The sequence below is a fragment of the Helianthus annuus genome, chromosome 16, assembly GCF_002127325.2.
Source record: "Helianthus annuus cultivar XRQ/B chromosome 16, HanXRQr2.0-SUNRISE, whole genome shotgun sequence".
Lineage (NCBI taxonomy): Eukaryota > Viridiplantae > Streptophyta > Magnoliopsida > Asterales > Asteraceae > Helianthus > Helianthus annuus.
In genome coordinates, this window is record NC_035448.2 from 53,459,558 (window position 1) to 53,470,270 (window position 10,713).

General features: G+C 38.6%; 1 protein-coding gene and 1 long non-coding RNA gene across 3 annotated transcripts; one reads left to right on the forward strand and one right to left on the reverse strand.

Moving 5' to 3' along the window:
- Positions 1 to 1,118, reverse strand: LOC110923912 (probable carboxylesterase 5). The gene has a single exon (XM_022167967.2). It carries the CDS (start codon positions 1,035 to 1,037, stop codon positions 66 to 68), a length of 972 nt encoding a protein of 323 aa, XP_022023659.1. The 5' UTR covers positions 1,038 to 1,118; the 3' UTR covers positions 1 to 65.
- A 361-nt stretch (positions 1,119 to 1,479) lies between these two features.
- LOC110922178 lies at positions 1,480 to 3,799 on the forward strand. 2 transcript variants are annotated; one of them, XR_002582941.2, is made up of 5 exons: positions 1,480 to 1,778; positions 1,843 to 1,966; positions 2,409 to 2,547; positions 2,626 to 2,768; positions 3,064 to 3,799. It is a non-coding gene; the product is annotated as an uncharacterized LOC110922178 (long non-coding RNA). The 2 variants fall into 2 exon arrangements; XR_004884162.1 differs by lacking the exon at positions 3,064 to 3,799 and having other exon boundaries at positions 1,496 to 1,778; positions 2,626 to 2,885.
- The last annotated feature ends 6,914 nt before the right edge of the window (positions 3,800 to 10,713 follow it).

The following is a 10,713-nucleotide window of genomic DNA, read 5'->3' on the forward strand; positions in this document are numbered from 1 at the left end:
AACCCAAAAAAAAAAACTTTTATTTCATTGATTAACTAAAAAACTTTTAGTTACTCCTAACTTATTCAACAAGTGTGGTTGATGAAAGTACAAATTGTATCAAACAAGATACGAGCATTCTCAGAAGTATGATCAAACAGAAAGAACACATGATCCTCTCCTTTTGACTCCAACATCTCCAATTTTCCAGGCCATCCATTTTTCTCCATCATTTCTTTGTAAAGCAAACCCCTGTCTCTAAATGAATCTAATTCCGCAACACATAAAAGGATCCTGGAGCAGCCCACACCCGACATCCTCGGGTCCTTTTCCGGGTTAAACAACGGGTCATCCAGCCTGGTCACTGACGGATTCGCCAAATTCCAAAACTGATCCGTAAACGCTTTCATCTCCTTACCTTTCTCACGTTCGGATCCAATCGCGACAACTCCACCAAAATACGGGTCAAGTAGAAGAACACCCTTTAGATTTATTCCAGCAATCGGGTCTAACCCGAACCGGACCCCCATACTGTGGACGATATTCGCCCCGGCACTATCTCCCGCGAAAAACACCTTTTGAAAATCACCAATATTATTTAACCAGGGGTCAGGACCACCTCCTGTACTATGGGAAGCGACCCAATGGATCGCTTCCCAACAGTCGTTGTACCCAGCTGGGACCGGATTCTCTGGTCCCAGCCTGTAGTCAACGGAAACGGTGATCACATTTGACCCCGCCGTCAGATAATTAAGTGTAGGGTGGTAGTCAGAACTCGTGGTGGATTCGACTATGAAACCACCACCGTGTATATAAATCAGAACGGGCAGTTTTCGATAAGCGGTGACGGTTTTGGGAATGTAAAGCCTTGCGGACAGGTTGGTTTCGGGTGAGATGACGACGTCTTTTGATATGACTCCGGTTGAAGAATCGATTCCGGCTGGTAACTTGTTTGTTCCCACTAATCTTTCACAATGGCCATCTTTGTATACTCTTATGAAACCAACGATTTCGTGAACAATTTCATCGGATTTTGGTATCTCAAAAGTCAAAGACATTTTCCGATGTTAGTGTGACAAGATTATCGATCAGGCGAGTATTTAAGGACACAATGATCGACTTTTTCCTGCTATGTGAACGATTATTCTAACAAAATTCTGGAAGGTCATCCAAAATATATTTTTTTTTTTAACAAATCTTGGTTATAAAACTAGTTAATTTGGAACAAATAGATTAGAACGTTGACATTTGAATAAAACTAATACAAATATAGTCATTGTATATGTATTAAACACAGTGACACACACATATAAATAATAGGTTATTGATCATTTTGTTGAAACTTAAAAACTTGTAATTAAATAATTATCATATGATAATCTTAATTAATTTATTGTTGTCACATGAACCCGTTAGATTTGAAAAAAAAAATTAGTAACAACCTTATGATTTGAAATAAATTGTGATAATTATATATACTTCTAATTTTCAACATCTTTGTGCTTATTGTTGTTGTAACTTGTGCATAAATTGTGTTATTTGCTTTTCTTAGTTGAAACCCTTGCTTAGAAAGTGGTACACTACTTTACCATTTTCTCCACATCTATTTGCCAAGAGTCTCTCACCCATCTTCTAGAAAGAGAGAGTTCCTTAGGAGAGAGAGAGAGAGAGAGCCAGGTGATAAGAAACATCCACACGACCGCTCCTCCTCCGCTTCCCCCTCCATCCGGCGTCGACCTCAACATCGATTGGACACCATCAGATTGCACCGATGTGATAAGAAGTCTCCTACAGCGATGGTATAACAATCAAAGGTTTTGGTGGATTTTTTATATTTGATAACTTTTCTTTACGATTTTTTAGATTTGATAACTGAAGATGACGATGTATTAACCGGAACCGCTAGAGGTTATTGTTGATGCCATCACCGTGAGAAATCGATCAGAAGTTCACTCAGACACAGATCGCCAGTTTTTCTGATCTCTAGGTAAATATCGTCGTTTCGTCTCCTTTGTTTATATATGAAAGGTAGAACACATGACATATGAGTTGATTTATGTATATGTATATGTATATGTATATGTTTAGTGTTGTTATTTTTTCTATTTTATTTACAAAAATCAGATATTTTTTGGTTGATAAAATAATGGGTTTTTACAAGAGAGTTTATAAGTATTAGGTTGGTGGCTTTTCTTTGGGTATGCTGTTGTGATGGAATTAATTATCGTGAATTATTTTTGTGAAGAAAGAGAGGCACAAGGCTAACAAATGTTTTTTAAATTAGCTGATTAGTTATTAATAATTTGTTTAGGATTGTAAAGTTTGATGATTTGGGGTCTAAACCGGAGCTTTATGAAGCTTAAGTAGCAAGTTACAATGTTGTGTGATGTTGTTTTTAAACTTGATCGGGTATGATAGTATTGAAACAGGTGGCATTCTCACTTATTTACTTATGAATGAGTTGATTTAGGCGAATTATACATTCTGACATCGAAGAACAAGAAGAAAATGGACGTTTCAGGTGCGATTCTTTGTCAGTTTTCAGCACTGAAGGATATGCTTGATGAGGTTAACAATCCAATTTCTTATATTCATATATTTTTATCTGTTTTGGAATCGATTTTATTAGGTTTTTGATCCGTCCAGGTGAACGAAGAAATATATGCGAATTGAATTAGAAATCGTTGAGTGTTCCGAAGTTGAGAGAACTTTAGCTGTTAGCGAGTCCGAGTTGATGAAGACGATGTACATGCTTCAGTTGTAATTAAAAGGACTCATGGCAATGAATGGTAACAAGATATTTTCTAAATTTTTATATTTTGTTCCTTGTAATTCGTTCAGATTTACATTTGTGACTTTGAGGTGTTATGAATAGTAATAGTTGCAAGTCTATGATCTATTTTTAATTTACATTAAACACAAGCAATTAACAAAATGTAACTAAGGAACTAAACAAAACATTAGTTGATATATTTATGTTAATGTTATATGTCTACTTAATACTTGCACATTTTGGCAATGATAGTATATATTCTAAGTTCTCATGATTTGTTAATCGGTCTGATGTGTATCACGATTTCGCAGTGGGCGGTGGTGTCTGTGTGTTGTTTTGCACGAAATGCTTTATGGTACGACAACGTTCCACGAGCTCACAGGAGAATAGCCGCGTTGTATGGTTTGATCCGTAAATTGCTCCACTGTTGTAGGTTTTTTTTTCCAAATCTTTTGTAGGTTTTGGAAGAGCTTTATTCAACATTGTTGCAAACAGTGATCATCTTCCTTTAGGATGTCACCAAATCTCCAACAGGTTCCATCCTAATTCTCTATGCTTTTCAATTCAAAACACCAAATCCCCCTTATTTGACTCTATCTATTTATTATTTGATATTTCTTTCAACTTCTTTGCATTGAATTTCTGTGCATTTGATCGAGGCAGCTTCAAATCCGTAAAGAGTGTACGAGATATATATAATTACTTTTTATGTGTATATGCCCTAATTTTTAGGATATTTATCTACTAATTAATTTGCAACCTAGAAGGATTAAGAGATTTGGGTTTTTAGGTATGTTTTATTCACGTTTGACAAAATGGGCCCACGTGGAAGCACGGGGACGGTGGTGAATGGAAGTTTAAGAGCTTGGCAGACGAGTCAACTAGACCACAGTTGATAATCTTTATATTCCTTTCAATTTAAAGGTATATTTATTATTGTTTTGTTAATCTTTCAACTGGCATGAAAGAGAATTCCAAGTTGCAACTTTACCATATAAGCCAGATTTCAAAGTGGTGCCAAAGAGTCATTCATATGAGCATTTGAACGTATTTTATAATAGTTTACGTGTCTTGATATCGGCTGACTAGAAATATAAATCCAGCCCCCGCTGCATCGCGGCGGGTTGGGCTTCTAGTTAGTGAAAATCTAACAAAATGAACCTATTAGAAAAAAGAGATTTTTACATATTTCACTCTTCTAAGCTGGCTTATTACGTATTTCACCAAATAAAAAAACCATTACATAATTACATATTTCTCCTTCCTAACCCATATATATTACATACTAGGTTATTCCCCGTGGTACCCACGGGTTGCTCTATTTTAAGGATATTAATATTTTGTTAATTTTATTAAAACGGGTTTTTTTTATAAAATTCATGAGGATATATATTCAACAATTCAATGTTAATCGTATATTCGTATACAGTGGCGGATCTAGGATTCGCGCCAAGCGGTAACGTTTTATAAATAAGCGGTAACGAAATCAAAAAAACGTCAAATTTTTCCAAAATTTACACTAATTTTACACTACCGCCAGAGCGCCAAGCCGTAGCGGAGGCTACCCCTTTGCCCTATGTACATCCGCCCCTGTTCGTATATTCGTATATATATATATATATATGCAAACATAGCGATTTATCAATGTCCCCCTATACTTCTATTACATGACTTCTTCCAACGGACTTGCTACCTCCCGCTTCTAAAGCCTCGAGCTTGAGGAAATTCTTTCTAACAGACAACTGTCTTTCATAAAAACAACAAATCCGCTAGGAAAGTCTTAGAGAAAGTGATCGAATCAGTACCAAAAGCTATTCCATGCAAGTGCCACCTTTCTCTTCTATCTACCATCTTCAGCTATTATTACGCATATCCTATGCAAAATAACAAACACTTTTTTTCACATAAGGCATCAAAGGACAGAATTAAAACAGGGATTCATCTCTTTTACACATTAACTACATCGTATGCCTTACCTACACATAGTGTGTTAGGTTAGGTTGATTATTTTAAAACGTATAATATATATAGAGAGGTTGTATGCAGGTTCATCGGTTAAACCAACCAACCTGATTATCCTAAGCACTAAATCGAATACGTATATAAATATACATTTCAAATTCTATGATATGAAGCTAAGTTATTGAACTTACCTAAACTCGTAGAAATGCTAGCCGAGCTATGACCAACACCAAAAGTTTCATGTTTACTCTCTTCGGCAAACCATCAAGTCCACCCGTTTGCTGAATCGTCGCAATTTGCGCTTGCCTCCTGATCAATATCTTATGTGGGTATGACTGCAGTTAAAATTTAAGCTGCAAAAAACTCCATTCATTTGGCTAAACAACACAACTAAGCATAACGACTGAATACTTTTAAAAAATACATAAAAAGCCGGTTATGAGAAATATAATACAATTGTCGTAATGTGGGCAGTAATGTGTAAAACAACACGAAAACAATCTGACTTTGAGTTGTCAAAAGTATTGAATTGCTTAAAAAATATATAACAGGGTTTTGACATCTGCTCAGCCTAAAGTGTCCATTTAAGCTACAATAAAAAAAAACGTTTCTAAAATGCATTTATCAATCATTTAAACCAGCAGCCATATAACCATTTAAACCAGCAGCCAAAATATGGCAACCTATATATAAGCCCAAACCCACACTGACCCATTACCGAGCCCACCGGACCCGTCCAACTTGCCACCTTACCTATAGTATTTACTATTTAGTTAAGGGTTTCTACCTGTGATACTCTGATCCTTCACTAAATGGGTGAAATCTTTGACCATCTGCATCAAAGTGGCACATATTTTAAACAATTGCGAAACATCGTACCTGAAACCATATATATATGTTGTATGGAATACAAAGAAGAATATACTTTAAATTGTATGTTACTATATTTGACTGTAATAAGTTAAGGTTTAGGGTTGATACTTTAAGAAATAAGGTAACAATTAAGAATTACATAAGAATTTATGGTACCTGCGTTCAAAACCTGTTAACAAATAATGTTGTAGTTTATGTAAAACACAAACGATATATAATGAAGTCGCTTTGTGATTTTATTTATTAGTTCCTTAAAAGATTAGAATGCGTCACACTCAAATAACATCATCAGTACAACTTCAAGCCACAAAAAAATGTCCACAAATTATTTTCGCCAACACTTCTATTACAACTTATTATCTTATTCTGATCATTCAATAATATAAAAAAGTTTTATAACATTCATCCAAACACCTATGAAGTCAACATGCTAGGAGTTCCAAGTTATTACAACGATCACACTCTTATGTTATGTCTGATGTTAACAATCTAAAAACATAAATAAAAAACTGATCCCAACTTCCACATTAAAATTGTCACGTTTTCAACAAAAAAACAAACTCTAAAAGAAAAAAAAAGCAGTATATGTGCATTCCATTGGGCATTGCAAGTCATATGCCTGGCCATGCTGGCAAGATCCATAGTCTATTAAGTTTCCTTCCGTTTCAGTCTAAGCATCTCATCGATTCTTTTGGGCCGACATAAGACTCTTTTGTGCAAACAAACTCATACAAATCACTCAAGACTACAAAAAATAGTTCCTAAATAGAGTGGTAAACTTGTCATGCCAGTTCAAACTCCCACAACCTAAATATTAACATAAAGGAAGGTATATATGTGATATGTCATAAAAATAAATGTTACATAGGGGTACTAAATATGATGTAACAAAAAATTGGAATTACTTCTCGTATGTATTGCAAGGTCCCAGATATTAACGGTGTAACAAACTTGTCATACTACAATTTTTAAATGCATGTGGCCTTATTTTATTAGTTTTGAAACAAAAATAAAAGATTTCATAAATAAACAAAAGTAAAAACTCACCATCCAAATAACACATTGAAGAAACACTAGATAAATGGTCGGAACCGAGATATCTAGGGGGTTTGAATCCGCATAAAAGGTTAGTTCTCTCTCAATTGATTCAGTTGCAGCCAAGTTCCTTCTCCGGTGATTCTGCAAAACAGAGCACCGTTAGCCTCGTCAAGGGGAGAAGAGGGTTCTCTCCTTGACCCGACTCCGGTGTGAGAATAAGTATTTGTAATGGAGAAGATAAAAGTATTTGAGTAGTGAAAATGAGATCTGAGTTTATACCTGAAGAGTTCTCCTATTTATAACCGGGAGTTTGGGAGGGAAAATCTGTTACTGAAAAGATAACGGAAGATGCTCACGCCGTAGCGGTTATTTTTCCTTCCGTTAAGTCCTTTTGATCTTCATTAAGTTGCTTTGATCCTGATGTGAATGCACACGGATCATGACTTGATCTATGGTTGGGGAATTGCCACGTGGAAAGTGGTTTAAGTGGAGATCATTCTCCAATTACATGCTATCGTTGTGATTTCAGGAATGTTTGTGATGATGACACGTGTCCGGACGGTTATAACCGTCTGGGTGGTGCACGATCATATTTCTTCTAGAAGGTTACTGCTGTAATCTAGTGTGACACCTTACAGTGTGCACACAGCTGAATAGATCCCAAGTCTGGGTAAAATAATATCCAAGTTTGGATATTTGGGCGGACATATTGATCTCAGGGTTTTAACCCTTTGTTAAATGGAAAGTGGCGCAAGGGTTTAGGCTTCCCTTTGGGTGCGCGACTATCGCTTGTTGGTTTCTTTCTTCCTTTTGTAAGACTAATGCGCGGCCGCACAAGGTTAAAAAGGTTGAAAGGCCAGTTGGTGGTATGGTCTCACATCCTTTTTATGAGGTTTTTGGGACCTTACCCCTTCAAGTCCCCCCAGTCTAGTGTTGTACTTATGCGAATAAGTGGAGCACTGGACTTAGGAGAGAGAAATGTCTTTTTGGGCGCGAAAAAATGAGGAATCTTCTATGAGAAGATTTAATTTTGTTTGGAGGTTCTGGAAATCTTTTGACTTTAGGGGATGGTACAGCTAGGTCTGTATGACAGGCTGACACTGTCAGGTATATGCCACTATCCGTGTTTTTAACGCGCGTGTGCAGACGCGTGTGTACTTTTCTGCTGTTTTTGGGGACTGTGATACCCGGAAAAGTCGCTGTGACAGTTACCAATGCTATTTATTGCGATAAGTATATAACGTTTGGGTAACCTCTTTGTGCCATCATTGTTTTGTTGAAAACTTTTCCCCTTCTTTTCTTTTATTGAAAATCCCCTACTCCCCTTCTTATGTCAACCGGAGAACACCAAGAAGGTTTTACCGAAGAGATGTCGACTGAACTTCCACCGTTGAAGTGGTCAAGAGCGTCTTTTGACGGTTTAGTTCAAAATTTCAAGTTTCCAGAAAGTTGGGGCGCTCTGTTCCCTGAAGAGGGACAGACAGCGGCAGATGCCCCAGCCGGGTATATTACCCTTTTTTGGGATTTTTTCTGTGATGGCAACTTTCGTTTGCCTGTAAAGAAGTTCTTTCTTGAAATTCTTGAGTTTTACAATATTCATCTTTCTCAACTGCATCCTATTGGCATGGTCAGGGTTCGACATTTTGAGTTTGTGTGTCGGACTATGCATATTGAGCCGACCGTTCCCCGATTTAGGGTTTTCCACCAAATGCACTGTACGCAGGGGTTCTATTCGTTTGTTCAGAGAGCTTCTGCAAAGAAAATTTTGCTTCATCCCCCAAAATCTTTCCATGATTGGAAGCAAAAATTCTTCTTTATTAAGGCCGGAGTGATTCCGGTGAGGATGGTTTTAAGGGGGAAAGAAGATGTTCCCGTTGAAACACTCCGGACCCCTTCTGATGAAACTTGGTATCAAGATTTGAAGGAAATTCCTAACATTATTTTGCCGGAGAGAGCCCATGTTGGTGCTGGTATGAGCTTGAATTGGAAGATGGACCGAGACGACAAGCCTGTGTATACAGAGGGAGGTCATGGTATGGTTGGGTTCACCCCCTTTCTTCTCTCTCTCTCTCTCTCTCTCTCTTTTTTTTTTCTTTTTTTTTTTTGAGTATGCTTCTCCTTTTGTTTTTTGCAGTTGTTGCTTTGTATGTTGTTGCATATAAGAGAGAAGGAGGAAAGATGGGTACCATTAAGAAAAATGCTGATGAAGAGTTTTGGTATGACCGTATTGTGAGGAACTTTTCTCTTCCGTGGGACGCGGATTTGTCTGAACAGCCTGCTGCTGGCGTAGGTAAGATTGCGCCTTCTATGTACTTTTACTTATTATTTGCGCGTTTGAGTAAATTGTTCTTTGCGCCTTATAGGTGAATTGTCAAATTTGGGCGTAGGCCCTGAGAAGAAAAGGCGTGTGATGACTAGTAATGTCGCGCCAAAGAAAGGCGATGCGGAGAAGACTCAATCTTCTAAGGCTAAAAATGTTGAGAAGAAAGGTATGCGTCGTTCTTCTGACAAGTGTGATTATGTGGTGGTTTCTGATACTTTGGAGGGTCTTGCGCCTGCAGTTACTATTAGGCGACCGAAACCAGAACCGAAGGATTCTGCTGATATTCCTCCATCCAACCCAGAAGATCCAATTGATTTGGAATCCAGCCCTGAGCATTTGGTGCGAAGGGGGGCGAACAAAAGGAAACAAACTGATACTGATGCGGAAGATCAACCTCCTAAAAAGGTTCAGAGAAAGAAAATTACCCGAAGAGGGAATCTTGATGCCTTTGTTACGGAGTCTGTTCCTGGTAAGTAGCATCTTCCCTTGTTTCCTTTTATGGATTAGATTCTTACAGTTTTTTATTTTTGCAGCGGCTCCTGTTGTTCCAACTCCCATAAACGTGCAATCTGTGGTGAATGAAGAACTTCCTCCTACCCCTCCGCATGCTTCTGCAGCTGCTACGGAGGGTGCAGATGACGCGGAAAAGTCTATTGAAACCGAGAGGTCTGCTGATGCTGGCCTAGGTAAGGTGGATGATACGGATAATCCTTCGATCCCCGAGGTGGTTACTCAAGACCAAGGGGAAGGGGCAACTGAAAAAGTTCCTACTCCTTCGCCTTCAGATACTATGCCGGAGCATGTTGAGAGGATGACGGTTGAAGAGCAAGACTCGTCTGCTGGTGTTAGTAAACAATCTCCCATCCGCCCAGAGGAAACTTTGGGAGATTATTACTATCGGAGCTATTCGGAGAAGGATGCTGCTGACCTTCACGCCCCTGTTTGGAATTTGAAGAAAGGAGATACTTTTGCGGACTGGCATGCGTGCCAAGATTGGCTGCAGGGGATATTTCCGCCTGGGGAGGTCAAGTTTCAGGAAAGCCGATCTTGTGAACAGGCCTATCAGTCTTATGTTGCTGAGACCGCCTCTCATGTTTCTACTACCCACCGTATTGTTCGGGAGTGGTATAATATGCATAAAGAGCAGAAATCTTTCATGGCGGCTCAGAAGAAATTTTCCAATGATGAGAAACGTCTGGCTCAATTGATGGCTAAATTAAAAGATGATCAAACCAAGTTTGAGGCTGAGCGCAAGACTGAGGAATGGTCTGTTGCTGGTTGGAAGAGAAGGGCCGAAGCTGAAGCTGCTCTCCTTTCTGAAGAACGTAAAAATTGGAAGAAAATTTGTGAAAAGGATAATGCGGAGAAAGCGAATCTCCGCATTATTATTAATAACCTCAAAGCTGATGTCGAAAAGCTGAAGAATCAAGATGCGGAGGTTGAAAGATTGAAGAAAGAGAAGGCTGACTTGGAGGCTGCGCTGGCAGAAGCGCGTTCTCATAGGGAACAGAGTGAGCAACGGGAGGTACAAGCTTTAAGCACTCTTGCCATTAGAGATAAAGAACTAGAGGAACTTACTGCTTTGGTTTCTGACCAGGAACAACTGAAGAAAGACCTGGAGCTCGCGCGTTCCGAGTATACTGAAACCTCCCGCCGTTTGACTGAGGTTGAAGAGAAATTGGAGAATTCAGAAACGGCGCGAGTCACAGTGGAAAGCGAGCTTGATCCTTTAAAGAGTGACATGGCCTGGTTGAAGGATCGCGGA

Excerpts from the sequence above, each read along its gene's own strand:
- LOC110923912 (XM_022167967.2), bottom strand. The coding sequence starts at position 1,037 with ATGTCTTTGACTTTTGAGATACCAAAATCCGATGAAATTGTTCACGAA.